This window comes from Schistocerca americana, chromosome 9, assembly GCF_021461395.2.
Source record: "Schistocerca americana isolate TAMUIC-IGC-003095 chromosome 9, iqSchAmer2.1, whole genome shotgun sequence".
Lineage (NCBI taxonomy): Eukaryota > Metazoa > Arthropoda > Insecta > Orthoptera > Acrididae > Schistocerca > Schistocerca americana.
This window is the reverse complement of record NC_060127.1, coordinates 178,456,750-178,478,851: the sequence shown is the minus strand read 5'-3', so window position 1 is coordinate 178,478,851 and position 22,102 is coordinate 178,456,750. Positions and strand designations below refer to the sequence as shown.

At 47.1% G+C, this 22,102-nt stretch overlaps 1 protein-coding gene across 1 annotated transcript in view; it reads right to left on the bottom strand.

The window, feature by feature from the left end:
* The window catches only part of LOC124550796 (neprilysin-1-like), a 487,987-nt gene that overhangs the window by 258,395 nt on the left and 207,490 nt on the right, over positions 1-22,102 (bottom strand). The window contains exons 6-7 of the mRNA XM_047125521.1: positions 19,975-20,088; positions 202-454 (exon numbers count right to left, since the gene is read on the bottom strand). Of these exons, the coding sequence (XP_046981477.1) occupies positions 202-454; positions 19,975-20,088 (367 nt within the window). The remainder of the gene's footprint in view (positions 1-201; positions 455-19,974; positions 20,089-22,102) is intronic.

The window sequence follows — 22,102 nt, the reverse complement described above, 5'->3', positions numbered from 1 at the left end:
AGATTGTAGGCCACTTAGAGCCTAATTCAGAATTTCTGCGTCACAGTAGGATAATTGACAGGACATTGTTTTTCTTTTTTTTTAAAAAAAAAAAAAAAAAAGCATTTAACTGTGTTCCGCGCTGTATGAGCGAGCCCACCAGGAGAAGATGAAGCGACACGCTGTCAGGAACAGGACAAAGGGCGCAGGCTGGCGACTCACGAGGGCAGCGGCGACTTGCTGGCGGGCCGCCCCAGCATGATGGTGTTGACGGAGCGGTTGTGGAGGTCCCAGTAGACGCCGACGCCGAACAGCGTCTCGTAGGCGAGTAGGCGCCGCGTGCGGCCAATCACCGCCGACCACGACGACTGCGCGGGCACCGCGCCCCCTCCCAGTGGTGCTGGAGCCTCCAGCTCCAGACCGACAGACTCCATGGCGCGCTTGGCTGGGCTCAGGCCGCGGCTCTCCAGCGTCTCTGCAATCCAGCCAGACCCCTTACTTTTTGGTGCAACACAGTGCATTCGTGGCACCAGGATACAAGACGTATTTAAAAAAATAATGAATATATATATATATATATATATATATATATATATATATACTACTACCAGTAAAATTGCTACACCACGAAGATGACGTGCTACACACGCGAAATTTAACCGACAGGAAGAAGATGCTGTGATATGCAAATGATTAGCTTTTCAGAGCATTCACACAAGCTTGGCACCGGTGGCGACACCTACAACCTGCTGACATGAGGAAAGTTTCCAACCGATTTATCATACACGCCGGCCGCGGTGGTCTAGCGGTTCTAGGCGCGCAGTCAGGAACCGCGCGACTGCTACGGTCGCAGGTTCGAATCCTGCCTCGGGCATGGATGTGTGTGATGTCCTTAGGTTAGGTAGGTTTAAGTAGTTCTTAGTTCTAGGGGACTAATGACCTCAGATGTTGAGTCCCATAGTGCTCAGAGCCATTTGAACCATTTTTTATCATACACAAACAGCATTTGACCGGCGTTGCCTGGTGAAACGTTGTTGTGAAGCCTTGTTTAAGGAGGAGAAATGCGTACCATCACGTTTCCGACTTTGATAAAGGTCGGATTGTAACAATCGCGATTGCCGTTTATCGTATCGTGACATTGCTGCTCGCGTTGGTCGAGATCCAATGACTGTTAGCAGAATATTGAATCGGTGGGTTCAGGAGGGTAATACGGAACGCCGTGCTGGATCCCAACTGCCTCGTATCACTAGCAGTCGAGATGACAGGCATCTTATCCGCATGGCTGTAACGGATCGTGCAGCCACGTCTCGATCCCTGAGTCAACATATGGGGACGTTTGCTAGACAAAAACCATCTGCAAGAACAGTTTGACGACGTTTGCAGCAGTATGGACGATCAGCTCGGAGACCATGGCTGCGGTTACCCTTGACGGTGCATCACAGACAGGAGCGCCTGCGATGGTGTACTCAATGACCAACCTTGGTGCATGAATGGCCAAACGTCATTTTTGCGGATGAATCCAGGTTCAGTTTACAGCGTCATGATGGTCGCAACCGTGTTTGGCGACATCGCGGTGAACACACATTGGAAGCCTGTATTCGTCATCGCCTTACTGGCGTATCACCCGGCGTGATGGTATGCGGTGCTATTGGTTAAACGTCTCGGTCACCTCTTGTTCGCATTGACGGCACTTTGAACTGTGAACGTTACATTTCAGATGTGTTACGACCCGTGGCTCTACCCTTCATTCTATCTCTGCGAAACCCTACATTTCAGCAGGATAATGCACGACCGCATGTTGCAGGTCCTGTACGGTCCTTTCTTGATACAGAAAATGTTCGACTGCTGCCCTGGCCAGCACATTCTCCAGATCCGTCACCAATTGAAAATGTCTGGTCAATGGTTGCCGAGAAGCTGGCTCGTCACAATACGCCAGTCACTACTCTTGATGAACTGTGGTATCGTGTTGAAGCTGCATGGGCAGCTGCATCTGCACACGCCATCCAAACTCTGTTTGACTCAATGCCCAGGCGTATCAAGGCTGTTATTATGGCCAGACATGATTGTTCTGGGTACTGATTTCTCAGTATCTATGCACCAAAATTGCGTGAAAATGTAATCACATGTCAGTTCGAGTATAATATATTTTTCCAATGAATATCCGTTTATCATCTGCATTTCTTCTTGGTGTAGCAATTTCATGGCCAGTAGTGTATATATACAGACAGGGTGGTCTATTGATAGTGACCGGGCCACATATCTCACGAAATAAGCATCAAACGAAAAAACTACGAAGAACGAAACTCGTCTACCTTGAAGGGGAAAACCAGATGGCGCTATGGTTTGTCCGCTAGATGCCGCTGCCATAGGTCAAATGGATATCAACTGCGTTTTTTGAAATAGGAATCCCCATGTTTTATTACATATTCGTGTAGTACGTAAAAAAATATGAATGTTTTAGTCGTACCACTTTTTTCGCTTTGTGATCGATGGCGCTCTAATAGTCACAAACGTATGTGGTATCACGGTATTTGTTTCGTGATACAATACCCCTCTTAAAATTATATATATATATATATATATATATATATATATATATATATATATATAATCAAAACTATCTGGACACCCTCAAAAACATACGTTTTTGATATTAGGTGCATTGTGCTGCCACCTACTGCCAGGTACTCCACATCAGTGACCTTAGCTGTCGTTAGACATGGTAAGAAAGCAGATACGGAAGTACTAACGAATGACGAGATACGTTTGAAGTAAGTTCTCTAACGCTATAGATACAGCAATAAGGAATAGCGCAGTAAGCAGTACAGTTGAAGAGGAATGGACATCTCAAAAAAGGGCCATCACAGAAGTTGGGAAGGAAAACATAGGTACAAAGAAGGTAGCTGCGAAGAAGCCATGGGTAACAGACGAAATACTTCAGTTGATTGATGAAAGGAGGAAGCACAAACATGTTCCGGGAAAATCAGGAATACAGAAACACAAGTCGCTGAGGAACGAAATAAATAGGAAGTGCAGGGAAGCTAAGACGAAATGGCTGCAGGAAAAATCTGAAGACATCGAAAAAGATATGATTGTCGGAAGGACAGACTCAGCATACAGGAAAGTCAAAACAACCTTTGGTGACATTAAAAGCAACGGTGGTAACATTAAGAGTGCAACGGGAATTCCACTGCTAAATGCAGAGGAGAGAGCAGATAGGTGGAAAGAATACATTGAAAGCCTCTATGAGGCTATGAGGATGAAGATTTGTCTGATGTGATAGAAGAAGAAACAGGAGTCGATTTAGAAGAGATAGGGGATCCAGTATTAGAATCGGAATTTAAAAGAGCTTTGGAGGACTTACGGTCAAATAAGGCAGAAGGGATAGATAACATTCCATCAGAATTTCTAAAATCATTGGGGGAAGTGGCAACAAAACGACTATTCACGTTGGTGTGTAGAATATATGAGTCTGGCGATATACCATCTGACTTTCGGAAAAGCATCATCCACACAATTCCGAAGACGGCAAGAGCTGACAAGTGCGAGAATTATCGCACAATCAGCTTAACAGCTCATGCATCGAAGCTGCTTACAAGAATAATATACAGAAGAATGGAAAAGAAAATTGAGAATGCGCTAGGTGACGATCAGTTTGGCTTTAGGAAAAGTAAAGGGACGAGAGAGGTAATTCTGACGTTACGGCTAATAATGGAAGCAAGGCTAAAGAAAAATCAAGACACTTTCATAGGATTTGTCGACCTGGAAAAAGCGTTCGACAATATAAAATGGTGCAAGCTGTTCGAGATTCTGAAAAAAGGAGGGGTAAGCTACAGGGAGAGACGGGTCATATACAATATGTACAACCCCAAGAGGGAATAATAAGAGTGGACGATCAAAAACGAAGTGCTCGCATTAAGAAGGGTGTAAGACAAGGCTGTAGCCTTTCGCCCCTACTCTTCAATCTGTACATCGAGGAAGCAATGATGGAAATAAAAGAAAGGTTCAGGAGTGGAATTAAAATACAAGGTGAAAGGATATCAATGATACGATTCGCTGATGACATTGCTATCCTGAGTGAAAGTGAAGAAGAATTAAATGATCTGCTGAACGGAATGAACAGTCTAGTGAGTACACAGTATGGTTTGAGAGTAAATCGTAGAAAGACGAAGGTAATGAGAAGTAGTAGAAATGAGAACAGTGAGAAACTTGAACATCAGGATTGATGGTCACAAAGTCAATGAATTTAAGGAATTCTGCTACCTAGGCAGTAAAATAACCAATGACGGACGGAGCAAGGAGGACATCAAAAGCAGACTCGCTATGGCAAAAAAGGCATTTCTGGCCAAGACAAGTCTACTAATATCAAATACCGGCCTTAATTTGAGGAAGAAATTTCTGAGGATGTACGTCTGGAGTACAGCATTGTATGGTAGTGAAACATGGACTGTGGGAAAACCGGAACAGAAGAGAATCGAAGCATTTCAGATGTGATGCTACAGACGAATGTTGAAAATTAGGTGGACTGATAAGGTAAGGAATGAGGAGGTTCTACGCAGAATCGGAGAGGAAAGGAATATGTGGAAAACACTGATAAGGAGACGGGACAGGATGATAGAACATCTGCTAAGACATGAGGGAATGCATTCCATGGTACTAGAGGGAGTGGTAGAGGGCAAAAACGGAATACGTCAAGCAAATAATTGAGGACGTAGATTGCAAGTGCTACTCTGAGATGAAGAGGTTAGCACAGGAAAGAAATTCGTGGTGGGCCGCATCAAACCAGTCAAAAAAAAAAAAAAAAAAAAAAAAAAAAAAAAAAAAAAAAAAAAAAAAAAAAAAAAGAAAAAAAAAAAAAAAAGAAACAGAATGGGGTTCTCCGAGGAACTCGCCGACTTCGAACGTGGTCAGGTGATTGGGTGTCACTTGTGTCATACGTCTGTACCCGAGGTTTCCACACTCCTAAAAATACCTAGGTCAACAGTTTCCGATATAACAGTGAAGTGGAAACGTAAAGGGACATGTTCAGCACAAAAGCATGCTGGCCGACCGTGATCGTTGACTGACAGAGACCGTCGACAGTTGAAGATGGTCGTAATGTGTAACAGGCAGACATCTATCCAGACTATCACACAGGAATTCCAAACTGCATCAGGATCCACCGGAAGTACTATGACCGTTAGGCGCGAGGTGAGAAAACTTGGATTTCATGGTCGAGCGGCTGCTCATAAGCCACACATCACACCTATAAATGCCAAACGACACTTCGCTTGCCGTTAGGAGCATAACATTGGACGATTGAACAGTGGAGAAAGGTTGTGTGGAGTGACGAATCACGGTACACAATGTTGCTATCCGATATCAGGGTGTGGTTATGGTGAACACCCGGTGAACGTCATCTGCCAGCGTGTGTAGTACCAACAGTGAAATTCGGAGGCGGTGGTGTTATGGTGTGGTCGTGTTCTTCAAGGAGGTGGCTTTAAAATGTTTCAAATGGCTCTGAGCACTATGGGACTTAACTTCTGAGGTCATCAGTCCCCTAGAACTTAGAAATACTTAAACCTAACTATCCTAAGCACATCACACACATCCATGCCCGAGGCAGGATTCGAGCCTGCGACCGTAGCAATCACGCGATCCGGACTGAAGCGCCTAGAACCGCACGGCCAACGCGGCCGGCTGTACGCGAGGTTTCCACACTCCTAGACATACCTATGTCAACTGTTTCCGATGTGACAGTGAAGTGGAAACGTAAAGGGACACGTTCAGCACAAAAGCATACAGGCCGACCTCGTTTGTTGACTTTCAGAGACCGCCGATAGTTGAAGAGGGTCGTAATGTGTAATAGGCACACATGTACCCAGACCATCACACAGGAATTCCAAACTGCATCAGGATCCACCGGAAGTATTATGACAGTTAGGTGGAAGGTGAGAAAACTTGGATTTCATGGTCGAGCGGCTGCTCATAAGCCACACATCATGCCGGTAAATGCCAAACAACGGCTTGCTTGGTGTAAGGAGCGTAAACATTGGACGATTGAACAGTGGAGAACGTTGTGTGGATTGACGAATCACGGTACACAGTGCGGCGATCCGGCAGCAGGGGGCGGGTACAGCGAATGCCCGGTGAACGTCATCTGCCAGCGTGCACAGTGCCAACAGTAAAATTCGGAGGCGATGGTGATATGGTGTTGTCGTGTTTTTCATGGAGAGGGGCTTGCACCACTTGTTTTGCGGGGCTCTATCACAGCACAGGCCTACATTGATGTTTTAAGCACGTTCTTGCTTCCCATTGTTGTAGAGCGATTCGGGGATGGCGACTGCATCTTCCAACACGATCGAGCATTTGTTCATAATGCACGGCCTGTGGCGGTGTGGTTACATGACAATAACATCCTTGTAATGGACTGGCCTGCATAGAGCCCTGTCCGGAATCCAATAGAACACCTTTGAGATGTTTTGGATACCGACTTCATGGCAGGCCTCACCGATAGACATCGATACCTCTCATGAGTGCAGCACTCCGTGAAGGATGGGCTGCCATTCCCCAAAAATCCTTCGAGGACCTCATTGAACGTATGGCTGCGAGAGTTAAAGCTGTCGTCAAGGCTATGGGTGGGGCAACACCACATTCTAGCATTACCGATGGAGGTTGCCACAAACTTGTTAGTCATTTTCAGCCAGGTGTCTGAATAATTTTAATCAGATAGTATTGAACTGAAGAGGTACGAAACGTCTTATCAACCGAAATAGGTTGGAATTTTTATATGCTGGTATGGGATAACGTAGAAAGGCTTGGTGACACTCACCATCTTTATCTACGCCCAAGGTCCGATGCCGATCGAATTCCTCGAGTACGGCGAAACCTTTAATAGCGACGTCTACTGCGAGACACTCTGTAGCCTACATACATCTATCAACAGCAAAAGGCCTGGGCTGCTCACAGAGGGAATGGTTCTGCTCCACGATAATGTGCATGCAATATAACACTAGCAACAAAGATCCGTATTGTGAGGGCTATGGTCTTTCCAGTTGTGATGTATGAATGTGAGACCTGGACCATTAGAAAGGCTGAACGGCGAAGAATTGACTCCTTCGAATTGTGGTGTTGGAGGAAACTTCTTAGAGTTCCATGGACTGCAAAGAGAACCAACAGATCAATATTGGAGCAAATAAAACCAGATTTCTCCCTGGAAGGTCTAACGTTAAAACAAAAGCTGACCTACTTTGGACACACAATGCCTCGCTGGAAAAAACATTAATGCTGGGGAAAATTGAAGGAACTAGAAGAAGAGGACGTCAGAGGATGAGATGGATCGATGGCATCACAGAAGCAATGTGTTCCAACCTGGAAGGTCTACGGGAGAAAGTGCAAGACAGGAAAAAGTGGCGTGATTTGGTTCATGGGGTCACGAAGAGTCGGAACCGACTAAACGAATAGAGAGAGAGAGAGAATGTGCATTCACACGTCTCCCCAACGTCACACACACTGTGATGGCCAAGGTCAAGTGGAACAGTTTGAGCATCCGCCCTACAGCCCAGACATGTCACCCTGCGACATTCATCTGTTTCTTGCGCTTCAAAAGTAACTCAGAGGAAGGGCTTCAACTCGGACGGCCAACTGAGTGACACAGTGGAGGAATGCCCCCTGTCACAGGCACAGGAATTCTGGGAATAGGGAATCCTTAGGCTGGTGAAACAGTGATATAGTTGCAATCAGGTCTCTGGTGATTGGTTTTCATAAAGGTTGAGTTATAGGAACAGTGTTGTTTTGTACCTTTTCTTTAGAACATCCCTCATATATGCGTACTACAGAAAGTTAATATCACTTTTCCAGCATAAGCCACACCATTTGGTTGATAATTTTTTTCTGCCGGACTGCATCTGTTGCCTTGCTTCCAACAGATCTGCACCAATTATGCACATTCTGTGTTACGTAAGCTCATGATCAGACCAGTTCTAACCTACGGATGAGGAACATGGGCACTAGCAAGTACTGATCAGCAGCAGCTTAAGACATTTGAACTTGGGGTTCTGCAGCAAGATCTACTGGGCAGTTCAGGATAACAATGATGCAGAACGAACAATGAGCTGGATCGCTGCTTACAAGGAGCTGACATAGTAAAAATAACAAAGAGGAGAAGAGTTGCCTTGCTTGGACATGTCGTTAGGACAAATTCTGGAAGAAAAAGAGGCTTTTGAATGAAGGGAGGCCACGAAACCCTTGGCTAGATCACGTGAAAGAAGGTATGAAGTGTCTTTAGAGTCGGAGGATGGCGGATAACCACTCTGGGGAGTCAGAACAGCTGAAACCTGTTGAAGAGACTGAAACCCACGCAGCGTTGACACGCCATGAGAAGATTGACAGTTGTGGCACTTGACCAAAGATCATACATACAGCTAAAAACAATAACGTCAAAACCATGGAAGCCTGCATCTCGTGGTCGTGCGGTAGCATTCTCGCTTCCCACGCCCGGGTTCCCGGGTTCGATTCCCGGCGGGGTCAGGGATTTTCTCTGCCTCGTGATGGCTGGGTGTTGTGTGCTGTCCTTAGGTTAGTTAGGTTTAATTAGTTCTAAGTTCTAGGCGACTGATGACCTCAGCAGTTGAGTCGCATAGTGCTCAGAGCCATTTGAACCAAAACCATGGAAAATGTAAGGATCGAGCGTCTTTGGCCAACTGTCACATCCGTCAGTCCGTTGACTCTCACAATAAAACGTCAAATAATAAAAATTATGAGAAAGGTCGATGAACAACAGCAAAAAACCTGAGACAGCTTGCAGCATAAGAGTCCTAAATCTTCACCACGTTGTAATGCAATAGAGAATGACAGATACCACTGACGATATAGGAAGGTAAACGCAAAATTCGTATACATCGAAATAATCAGTAAGTAGTTGCACAAAATAAATTTAATTTCTTAACCACTATCAGAGACTTTGTGCCATTTTCAGAAGGTTATACGTATCGCATTATTTGCGATTGTTCAGCAATAAGATTCATACAGCAAAATGCCGTGGTACTGAAAAATACAAGAGCAATGAGTAATGGAATAATGAATCCATTACTACAATAAATGCGCGAAACCGATGAAGATTAATTTTCTCAGCTGGTTGCTGGTTATTTGGCTATGTACAACAACAGTTGCTGAGGTGGATAAAACACCAAATTTATATATCTGAAAATACGATCAATCAACATTATAATAAAATAAAAAATGTTATGTGACTTTCGCAGATGGTCTGAATGTGGCTTTCTAGCCGAAATGGATCCATCGCAGTGAAAACACTAAACTACTGTAGCAGCAGTCCATTTAATTACGCACTTTATAAGTTTCTTTAAACAAGAATCTTCAGGATGGAAAGAGATGTAGTTGGTCTTACACAAGGTGGCCAAAAGCCGTGAGGAACCATCGGATAATGTGTGGATATGTCTTAAGTTTTGCCCATGGTTTGCATATCCCCATATTATCGTAAAACGAGACTGTCAGTTGGTATGTGAAAGTAAGCCACCACTTAACAGAAACTACTTTCGGTGATATCCAGTTCTCTTCCCGCCACCTACTTGCTTTTTACACAAGTGTGTTTCGTGACTGTAACTGCAGCAATATTCGAACGTCGTTTACGGAAATTGGAAATTTGTGGTAAGTTGCTTGGTTCAAATGGCTCTAAGCACTATGAGACTTAACATCTGAGGTCATCAGTCCCCTAGATTTAGAACTACGTAAACCCAACTAACCTAAGGACATCACATACATCCATGCCCGAGGCAAGATTCGAACCTGTGACCGTAGCAATAGCGCAGATGGTAACTTGCTATGGGACCAAACAACAGAGGTCATCGGGCCCTAGGCTTATACACTACTTAATCTAACTTAAACTAAATTCTATATTACGCTAAGGATAACACACACACCCATGCCCGAGGGAGGACTCGATCCTCCTACGGGTGGGGCTGGGGAGGGGGTGGGGGGGAGCTGCGAACCGTGACAAGGTGCCTTAAACAGCGCTGACCACTCCGCGCGGTGTCGTTTACGGAACGTCTTCAACTGAGACAACAGGTTTCGCGACTGTTAGTCATTCATTTTATCTTCTGACGCATCTCTTTCACTTTTACACCTAATCGCCGTTCACGCACAAGCACATTTTGTTGTGTTATACTAGCTTCTCTCCCACTCTGCATAGAAGCTTCCGTCTGGCCACTGGACAATGGTAGTCTGGGCTCCTCCCCGTCTTCGCAATGTTGTCAACGAAGTCAAGTGCGCCGGCCGTAGTGGCTGATCGGTTCTACGCGCTACAGACTGGAACCGCGTGACCGCTACGGTCGTAGTTTCGAATCCTGCCTCTGGCATGGATGTGTGTGATGTCCTTAGGTTAGTCAGGTTTAAGTAGTTCTAAGTTTTAGAGGACTGATCACCTCAGCAGTTAAGTCCCATAGTGCTCAGAGCCATTTGAACCATTTTTGAAGTCAAGTGCAGGATGAGGTAAAAGGGGTTGAGTGGTAGATCAGAGGTTTAGTGTGGTACAGATGTGTGAAGCAGGTAGACAACTATACCACGTAGACCCACTCGTGTTTACTACGGGCAAGTAAGCGACCTTGAAAGGGGTCAAATTGCGGCTTTTCGAGGGATGGGATGGTGCTTTCGGAGAACTGCCACACAAGTTCTACGTGCTGTGCCAACTGTGCAACGACGTTGGTAGCAGTGATTGTGTGAACATCTCCACATCCACAGAGGAGGTTCTGAACATCCACGCGGCACAGACGCCCACCTGGATTGCCATATTGTAATGACAGCAGTGGCAGGTCCTACAGGTACCACAGCACACATAGTAGGTATATGAAGTCTTCACTGGTTGTCATCCGAGTAGCATCGTCGTCTCGTAGCAACGTTTCGATGGAATGCGTCTCCTTCATCTTCAGGCGAAGTGTCGGGATGTCGTCGGTCGCGGGCTGACATCTCCGCTGGGCCGCTCTCCGCTTCCCGCTGCCGGCCAATCACGCGCCCGCGGAATCGCCCGATGCGCCTAGATCGGCCGGTGGTGGTGGGGGTGGTGGTGGGGCGGGAGGGGGGGGGAGACGCGTGCGCAGGGTTCGAGTCCCGGCGTCCGTCTCTGCTCCGTGCGCGGCCCTTGGTGGAACGGAACGTTCTTCTCTGATTTTCCTGATTGCAGGCTCCCAGGCTGTGCTGAGGTGGTAGCCACTGTCGCGGTGGATTAGGTTGTCGTGTAACCGTATTTCTATGGACTCTTTGATTACTGAGTCCCAAAATCCGTTTGTACTGCATATTTTCTTTGTGTCCTCGAAATCGAAGGTGTGCTTCTTGTCAATACTGTGTTCCGCCACAGCAGATTTGTTGGTACGACCCAAGCGTACATGACTGATGTATTGACTGCGCCGCTGTGAGATGCAACGCTGCGTCTGTTCTATATATTGCAGCCCACATTCGCATCCGATCTTGTACACACCTGGTGCCGTCACACCTAGTGGATCCTTGGTTGAACCGAGAAGATCTTTGATTTTTCCTGCTGCGCGGAAAACGGTCTTCACTTTACGTTTCTCGAGAATTCTCGGCGATCTTGGACGTCGGAGGACCCACTTGTGGCAAGAACGCACAGCCCATTGCTTCGTCTTCATCCGGTCTCTCTTCTCTCTTCTTGTGGTCGGTCTTCAGAGCTCTCCTTATTTGTGTCTCACTGTATCCATTTTTCTTGAAGGTGTCCTTTAGGTGTTGCAATTATCCTGGCAAACTTTCCTTACCGCAGATGGACCTGGCCCTATGCACTAAGGTGTTGAGTATAGAATTGCGATGCGCAGGGTGGTGGCAGCTATTGGCGTTAAGATACAGTACCACGACAACATAATCCACCGCGACAGTGGCTAGCACCTCAGCACATCCTGGGAGCCTGCAATCAGGAAAATCAGAGAAGAACGTTCTGTTCCACCAAGGGCTGCGGACGGAGCAGACAGAGACGGACGCCGGGACTCGAACCCCGCGCAAGCGTCCCCCCCCCCCCCCACCACCACCGGCCGATCCAGGCGCATCGGGCGATTTCTCAGGCGCGTGATTGGCCGGCCGCGGGAAGCGGAGAGCGGCCCAGCAGAGATGTCAGCCTCGCTCGCCGCGCCAACATGTCTGGACGCCATTGAAGACGAGGAGAACAAGCTGCCGCAATCGTCAGCCTCCTGGGCCAAGCGCTTGGACTGGACAGCAAGCAGAAGAGGAAGAAACCTTTCAGTGCTTCCGCTGTCAGAAGTTGGGGCACTTCGCCGCGGATTGCACAGGAGTACTCGCGTGTTTGAAGTGTGCAAAGCCGCACCTCACTCGCGACTGTAAGCAGCCCAGGGAAGCCGCTGCTACATGTTGTAATTGCGGCGGTTCCCACCGTGGCCGCGGGAGGGAGCGGAACACACATCGACGGCGAACCACTGCGCAAGAAGAGATGACAAGGAATCAAGAAGCGGCAAATTCTCTGCCCGCGCATCACGCCACTGGCACGTTTGCCGGTGCTGTCGCGGGTGGAGGGCTGTGCTGTTGCAATCCCAACAGCATTCACAAGATCGACGATGCTGTCGCCAACGCAGTTCTGCTCTCAAATCTGCCATGGCAGGTGAGAGGGCTGCACTTCGGGCCGAGGTGGACGAGGTACGCCTCCAGCTCGCACAGCTTCGCGAGTTGCTGGCCTGTAAGTCTCGCAAGGGGCGAGAAGTTACGACTGCCACCATCGCCACGCAGACGGACGCTCCCCCGGCTCCTGCGGTAACGCAGGGCGCTGTGGGGGTGCCCATGGAGGTGGCAAACAAGATGTCTGCCCCCTCCTCGAAGGAGGAAGCCCAGCGGAAGCAAGATTCCGAATCAGCTCCACCAGTAATACGAGATGACGTGACCAAAGGCATCGAAATGCCCGCCTGCTCTTCCGCGGACAAGGCGGGATTGCCGCTGCTGGGAGATGAAGTCACAACTGCTGCGCCCATCCAAGACCTGGACACAGAAGAGGTAGTCCACACGCCGCCAGCAGAGACAGAGATCACTGCGCCAGAACTGCTGAAGATGGTCGCAAAATCATTGCGTGACAAGACGTTCGCGCACACAATACCCCGTACCCTTTTACCGCCTCCAATGTTCCTAAACCACCTCTACCCCATAAGCCTTATGATTTCGAATGGGCAATTGCAAATCTGACCGCCGTCATTCCTAAGAGGGACTTGGACCTTATAAACCGCTTCCCTATTTTTACCGATTATGACTGGCAGCGTATAATCGCTGCTATTCCGAGAGTTAAGCAGAAGAAGAACAAACATTACTCTTCCTCTCGCCGCTAGTTTTCTAGCACTCTTTGTATTTTATCCTGTCGAGCTCAGACAAGTTTTAGCAAACCCTTTTTTATCCCAGCCAATTTTACCTTTATACTTGTGGAGTAAATGTCAATTGACAACAGACTCCAATATTGTAGACCACCTCAGAGGAGGTTGTCCATACCAGAGAGCTGCAAGCAAAGAGATGTCAGCCCACGACTGACGATATCCGGACACTTCGCCTGAAGATGATGGAGACGCATTCCATCGAAGCGTTGCTACGAGACGACGACGCTAGTCGGCTGACAACACGTGACGACTTCATATATGAAATTCGCCGAGAAAGCCTGCACTCGCATATAACACATAGGAGGTGTTGTGAGCCCAGACGGGTTGTGAACCGGTGATTATCAGTGGGTGTACGGTCACGCACCACCTCTAGCCCATCTTCCAGTCACGCCACAGCACTGATGTGCATGGCTCGACACGTGCCACCAGGGGATCACTTTGAGCGGCGCGCTGTGGTCTTCAACGATGAAAGCGGATTCTGCCTCCATGCAAGTGATTGGTTTGCGCTTACAGCGGGGACCTGGAGAGTGTCATCTTGCAGAGTGTACTCATCCAAGACACACCAGCCCCACCACACACCTTATGGTCTGGGATGCGACAAGCTAGAACACTCATTGCGCCTTTGGTGTTTTTGAAGCGGACATTAACCAGCACTCAGTACATGCAGGATATTGGTTCAAATGCCTCTAAGCACTATGGGACTTAACATCTGAGGTCATCAGTCCCCTGGACTTAGAACTACTTAAACCTAAGGACATCACACGCATCCATGCCAAAGGCAGGATTCGAACCTCCAGCGAGGTTCCAGACTGAAGCACCTAGAACCGGTCGGCCACAGAGGCCGGCTGCAGAATATTGTTATATCCATTATTTTGACCTTTGTGCAGCAGAAAGGTGCTCGCCCACTTACTGCCCATGAAACTCAGTGTGTTTTGCAGCAACTTCCCTGGCGAACACGATCTACGGATCTGTCTGCAATTGAGCATGTGGGGGATATGATGGAACGAGAGGTGATTCCTGCGCCTCGTCTACCAACAACTCTTACAGAACTACGTGAAGAGTTCGAACTGGCGTGGCATAACGTATCGCAAGGCGGTATTCGCCATCTGTACGATCGACTGGATGCCAGCGTCAGCATCTGCATTGATACTTGTGGAGACTACACCACGTATCAACATGGGTATTTCACCATGGGTCGGTAACTGGTACCTCACAACCGCTTGTGATATTGATCCGTAAATGTATTTATTTCATAAAATCCATATGTACTGTCGCAACAATAAATCTGGAGTGAACTGGAAACCCCTAAAAGGGTGTACTAATTTTTTTCTTGCAGCATATTTTAGGTTAGGTTAGGTTAGTGGTGTCTAACGTCCCGTCGACAACGAGGTCATTAGAGACGGAGCGCAAGCTCGGGTTAGGGAAGGATGGGGAAGGAAATCGGCCGTGCCCTTTCAAAGGAACCATCCCGGCATTTGCCTGAAACGATTCAGGGAAATCACGGAAAACCTAAATCAGGATGGCCGGAGACGGGATTGAACCGTCGTCCTCCCGAATGCGAGTCCAGTGTGCTAACCACTGCGTCATATTTTAGGAAGTGGTAGTGTAGATTGATTCGAATGAAATATTAGATGTAATATGTACCCAGTGATCATAGACATACAGATGTTAAAATCTAACAGAAATAAATATTCACTAAGGCATTAAGCAATGGCAAGCAATTAAGCTTAAATTCGGTTTACACGAATACGAAATTCGAACCCGAACGATCAATTGGTTTCTTTTTATCTATGAGCCCTGCACGGCTCGTGTTCAGCCCGTTAATTGTTTGTCATCTTCTATTACGGTACTGCCGCCTCGTTTTCTTATTCCATTTACTGGCGTCACTAACTTCCTGCCTTACCTGTCTGTGAGTGGCAGCAGCAGCGCTTATCGATAAGCGCACTGTAGTACCATCTCTGGAGCGACCGATAGTATTTCCGGGTCCTCGTGTGTCGGGTAGTCAGTGCGTGGGAGATGCACCAGCAGTGCAGTCGCGACGGAGCAGCAGTCTCGGACGGACCAGCAGTCGCGTGGGTCGGGGTTGGCGTGGAGCAGCAAGCAAGGCCCCGTCGCGCGGACTCGGACTGGAGCCGCTGGCGGTGTGCACGCGCGGTTGGAGTGTGAGGTGCTGCTTGCGAGTGCTACAAAGTTCTCCGCCCACCGATCTTGGACATCAAAGTTGAGTCCTCACTTAACTTACTATCGAGCCTCAACTGTTTACATTTCTTCGTTTGATGCTGGTTGTCTCTTTTGGGACATTCCCGCGAACAACAACGTATGTGTATTTAAGTTGCCAAGATTGCAGCTGTCTTCCTGTGAAATTAAACTTAATTTATTCCCCGCTATGGAAGTGCACCAGCGGTATCTTCTGTCTTGTGGCCGTTGACGTTCTGGTTGCCTGCCCTGCTTGTTGACGTAATTTTATGCAGTGTATTTTCCTCGTCATGTTGTTGCTGTCCAGCGTGGCGTGTAGTTCGACAGCTGAGGTGTTGTTGGTCGGTGCGGGCGCCAGTATTCTGTGCATTGTGTATTAAAATCTTGTGGTCGTTCTGCAGGTTGCGTGGAGCGGAACTGATTTGGTTGATTGATCGGTCGACGGTCTGTCGGTTGGGTTGCCTCTAGATTAAGAAGTCGTTGGACAGGCTGCCTCTCTCACCTAAATGTGCGTTAGTGCTAAAATCACAGGGTGACTCTTCGAAACTTCTGAGCGCCGTTCCTTGTGTATTATGTAGTAATTTCCCTGTTTGGATTTTATTTATTTGGATGATGTGTGGACTTCAGCCGAGTTTTAATGTCTCTTAAATTAATATCCTTGTCTTTCCCTTAAGTCTTAAGTTTGTTGTGTTTTTGTTTTAAGATAAGGCCTTCTGCCTTTTGATTGAAACTCTTCTTATTGCCTAATATGCGGCCTCCAGCCAAGTCTCATTAAAATTAAATTGCTAAGGCCTTCAGCCTGTTTAGATTGAATATTTGCAAAATATTCTTGGGTGAAACCTCCAGAAGAACCTTGTTTCTCAATTTCTTACTTAGGCCCTGTGTCTTGAATTTTGAGTGTGGCCTTCAGCCGATCTAAACTTAATCAAAGGAGGTCGATTAAAGTTTTGAGTGATTTGAATCCTTGTTTTAATATTGTGTATTGATGAATAAAGTTTGTATGTTGAGTGGACCTGACAGCAACATATTTTGGCCCCTTTTTACAACATAATCCGCTCTGTCCTGCCATCACAGGCATCACAACGTATTCTTTGTAGACTTCGCCTTTCAACCATCTCCACATGCAAAAATGTAAGGGGATAAGTTTCCGGGACGTTAGCGACCAAGAACCGCTACCATTTCTGCCGATCCATCTTTCGGCGAATGTTAGCCCTTTTGCCGCTGCTTCGAGTTAGACGCATATTTTTGCGAGTTATCTTTCAATCAGCGTGTGTCTGTCCGTTTTTTATTGTTTCTTGCTTCATGTTATTGTTGCTGTACCTTATTCGCTAAGTCATTTAGCTGGACTCTGTACGTGAAATTTTGCAAATGGTTTATACAGGCTGTTTCAGAAGTGATGGTCAATAATTCACACATGGGAAGTACAGGCCAAAAGTAGTTAAAAAGCTCCACTAAACATTGGTCCACAGATCAACCGTTGTCGAATTACACGTTTTTCGTTGCGGTTCATCAGTGTCTACGAACAAATGGCATGTCTAAACGTTACAGTATGGGTTCGAAATGTTGTTCATACGTCTGAATGCAACACTGAACTCGTGTCTGAAATGAGTTGCGAATCCTCTCAGGCAGTCCTGGGGAATTCTGTAAATGCTTGAAAGCTGCTTCAATCTGCAGGCGTAATTGCTCAAGACGTAGCATAGACCAGGCTTTTGACACGACCCCACACACGGAAATCCATGGGTTTTAAATCGTGAGGCCTTGGAGTCCATGGCACAGGTCCTGCTGTATGTATCCAGTGTTGACCATACGTCCGAGTTAGAACCTGGCGCGCTCGTAAATGAAAATGTGTTGGATCACTGCGTCATGCATGAACCACACGTTCAGGCGTTGGTTCAGTGGGACATCATCATGTGTATCTGGAAGTACAGTCCCCAGAACCGCATGTACTACTGTCCCGTTAGTATCTGTGATAGAAAGTGTGGTCCAGTGGAGTGGTCTCCGAGCAGTCCTGCCCAGACGCTCAACGAACAATGCTGTTGATCTCATGATACGTATGTTGGAATAGGACTGACATTAGCCCAAATGTGACAGTTATGGTAGTTAAAAATACCGTACAATGAAGGCTTTCACGATCGGATGTTTCAGCTGCTGAGAATTGTTCCGGGTGATGGCCGTGGTCCATGAAACTCTTCTATCCCTGACATTTCATCCAAGGCTACGCTGGACATCTTCGGGGGTGGTCTTGGTTGTGCCGACTCCTGGCGAGTCCTGCCGACTCCTGCCGACTCCTACCGACTCCTGCCGACTCTGCCGATTCCTGCCGAGTCCTGCCGAGTCCTGCCGAGTCCTGCCGAGTGCTGCCGAGTCCTGCCGACTCCTGCCGGGTCTTGCCGTGTCTTGCCAAGTCTAGCCGAGTGTAGCCGAGTGTAGCCGAGTGTAGCCGAGTGTAGCCGAGTCTAGCCGAGTCTAGCCGAGTCTAGCCGAGTCTAGCCGAGTCTTTCCGAGTCTTTCCGAGTCCTGCCGAGTCTTTCCGAGTCCTGCCGAGTCTTTCCGAGTCCTGCCGAGTCCGAGTCTTTCCGAGTCTTTCCGAGCCCTGCCGAGTCCTGCCGAGTCCTGCCGAGCCCTGCCGAGTCCTGCCGAGTCCAGCCGAGTCCTGCCGAGTCCTGCCGAATCCTGCCGAGTCCTGCCGAGTCCTGCCGTCTTTCCGAGTCTTGCCGAGTCTTGCCTGGTCTTCCCAAGTCTTGCTGAGTTTTGCCGAGTCTTGCCAAGTCTTGCCGACAGTCGGCAAGCCTTGGATTTAATGTCAGGGATAGAAGAGATCCATGGCCCACGGCCCCAGAAGAATTCTCAGCAGCTGAAAATACTGTCACGGGTAAATTTCGCCTCATTGGTGAACAGAATACTGCTTACAAACAGAGGATTCAGAGGACGCTGCTGTTGCTCCCATTGTCAGAAATTCTCTCTAGGAGGGAAGTCTGCATGATGGAGGGCTTGCACTCGCTGAAGATCATGTGGATAGTGTGGTGTCACCGCCAGACACCACACTTGCTAGGTGGTAGCCTTTAAATCGGCCGCGGTCCATTAGTATACGCCGGACCAGCGTGTCGCCACTGTCAGTGATAGCAGACGGAGCGCCACCACACGGCAGGTCTAGAGAGACGTACTGGCACTCGCCCCAGTTGTACAGCCGACTTTGCAAGGAAAGGTTCACTGACAAATACGCTCTCATTTGCCGAGACGATAGTTAGCATAGCCTTCAGCTACATTTGCTACGACCTAGCAAGGCGCCGTATTCAATTGATAAGTAATATTGTGAAGCATGTATCATCAAGAGCGATGTTCTACAAATGTGGATTAAAGTTAAGTATTCCAGAAGCTACGTACTTTTCTTTATAGCATTCATTACGTATCCTGTTTCAGACCTCACGCCAGCCTGCGTGAGTTTAAGCGAGTGCCTTTCGGCTTCCTCTCATTGTGTCTAGGCTGTCTTGTCTAGACACAACAGATAGAATACTTGGTACGCACTGCTATGGTTCAGGACATGCTCTTGGGTAACAATTCTCCTTGTTGAAATACTAGAACGTCCGTGTGCAATGCCTAACACTCTTTCCCCAACATCAGGTGTTATGGAGGCGCTGATGTAACCGGCTAAATGTGCGCCTGTCGGTCTGTCTGCGGAGAGGAAAAGCTTCTTCATACAACTGTGCAGCCTCAAGGGCACTGCCATTCCCTTTGCCATACATGAACAAATGTATTTCGTGCATGTCAGCGTACTTTAAAAAAAAAAGGTTCAGATGATATGTGAATTCCTAATAGACCAAACTGCTGAGGTCATCAGTCCCTAGACTTACACACATTTAAACTAACTTATGCTAAGAACAGCACACACACTCATCCCCGAGGCAGGACTCGAACTTCCAGTAGGAGGGGCCGCGCAATCCGTGACATGGCGCCTTAAACCGCGCGGCCACTCCGCGCGGCAGCGTACTTTTCATTGGTGTAAGCCCTGTCCATGGTGCCTTCATAGTCGTAACTGGAGGCCGGTACAGCACAGTGCACGGAGAGGGAAAGGGAAGTAGTTGCGCATGCGTAAACAGATAGTCGATACCAAACCTTCAGTACCACGGTACCCAGGGTCGTTTACAGTTGGTTCCCAACTCGAATTAATGCGATACCTCGACAACGGTTGATTTGTGTTCCCATGTTTATTGGAGCGTTTTGGCTACTTTTGGCCTGTGCCTTTCTTGTGTGAATTATTGACCTTCACTTCTGAAACACCGTTCATAGATGAGACGCATGATGTGACTTCGTCAGGGTGTCCCCCGTGATCGGGAAGTGCTTATTCCCGCTGTGGAGGGGTGGATATAACGTCGTGGGTGATCAGTACACACGGAACGATGGGGACTCACTTGTGAACTGTTGTGACGCTACTTACGGGTGTCCATGCAGACGCGGTACATCAGTCTGGCCTTCCTTACTGGCTCGGGGTCTTCATCGCTGTCGTTCTGCTTCAGGAAATCTGAAACAAGCAGTAAGACCTCTCCATGAGCTACTCTCCAAGGAAGAATGGTAGGTAAAATAGTGTTCGTCGTAAATGGCGTCGCATTTGAGTTCGATTCGGTGGTAGTCGGTCAAGAAGACACCATATTAAAATACTTGAGCTGACGAAATTCGTAGTCACAGAAAAGTGTCATCTTTCAACTATCTGGGACGTTAAGTCGGCCTTGTTAGAGATTTTGGTACTGACACAAAACTAGTAGAGTTTCGATACACAGCGTACAAACTGTTAATCACATAAATTATTTCTTCTCAACACATACTAATCGTACAGTGATGGTGAGGCATCGTTAGAAAGGTTCTTTGACAGGCTTCTGATTAGGCTGTTGACTGTTAATACACATCTGGCTTCACACCTATATTTTACGAAGTACAATTATTACTCACGAATAAGAGACTGCCTTTTCGTGTTATCCTATCCCAAATACCATTTTATTTGTTTTAAAATACTTATTAGCTGGATAATTTCTACATAGCATTGTCTCATATAGTAAGCTTGACCACTGCAATAGTCAATTGTATCTCTTCCCCTATCCCTTAAAGAAAATAAAAAAACCAAAAGTGCACGAATATTACATTCATACGTCAAATATCGTTTACATCTAGGTATTGTAATGCTTTGTAGAGAATTTTGTTGAAAGTTACGTGCATGGGTACACAAGTTTATCATAAATTCACGATTATTATTTCACCTCATTCTGTTCATTTATAAAAATGGCTTCTCTTCGTTCCCACGACTACCCTTATCCCAATGACTATATTTATTCCAAATAATGTCATCATTTACAACAGGACTGTGAAAGTTTCGAACAAATGGTTCAAATGGCTCTGAGCGCTATGGGACTTAACATCTGAGGTCATCAGTCTTCTAGAACTTAGAACTACTTAAACCTAACTAACCGAAGCACAAGATACACATCCATGCCCGAAGTAGGATTCGAGCCTGCGACCGTAGCGGTCGCGCGATTCCAGACTGAAGCGTCTAGAACCGTTCGGCCACACCGGCTGGCAGTTTCGAACAGGTCTCCCGGTCTGTTATATAATGCAAAGACGAAAAGATGAGTAGTCATTGTGAAAATATGACTGACCAGCTCTTACCCATGGCTGCACTTGCACATCAGCAGTTCTGTTATGATGAGTCGTGGTGAGTAAGTCACCTATTGCACGTGCAATAATGTCAGCTTCAATCACGTGTCCGCTGCAGTCTGGAACCGCAGGACCGCTACGGTCGCAGGTTCGAATCCTGCCTCGGGCATGGATGTTTGTGATGTCCTTAGGTTAGTTAGGTTTAACTAGTTCTAAGTTCTAGGGGACTAATGACCTCAGCAGTTGAGTCCCATAGTGCTCAGAGCCAACAACATACCAACATCACGTGTCCACCTGTTGGGGTAAGTGCGAACTCCTCCAACTACTTCAACAGGAGCGTTGGCATCTGTACATAGTGCAGCATGTGCATTAAGCAACAAATTTAATATTTTTTTGATATGGTGTATAGTCACTGGCTTAAAAAGATGATGTTGCATTCCTTGCTTCCCCATCTTTACGTCGTATTTTTATTTGTCGTCTCTTCAGCGACTAGGTATTCGATAATGATAAAAGGGTGATGCGGACAACACAAACACCCAGCCCCGAATGGAAAAAAAAACCCTGTTGAAACTTTATCTTGGTATCAGATGAGTGACGGGAACTGAAAGAAAATATGGACTTTCTAAAATTATGAAAAAGAGTTTAACTTACGAAGAAGGGAAACAAATAATGTGTAGCTTGCAGCAGCTCAAGTTTAATAATAGTCGTACACGCAATAGCGTCAGCTATCCTCACTTGTCTGGTTGTCACCCACACCTACTCTCGAATGTCATAATCAAATGCAGCCTCACTAAAAATCTTCGACATTCTACATATAACGGCACAACGTCTCTCTATTTTGTCGTACAGCATTGTGAATCTTCAAGCGTCTCAGAAGCTATGAGACACGTGTCGCTCAGCGACTAAAATGCGATGGCCTT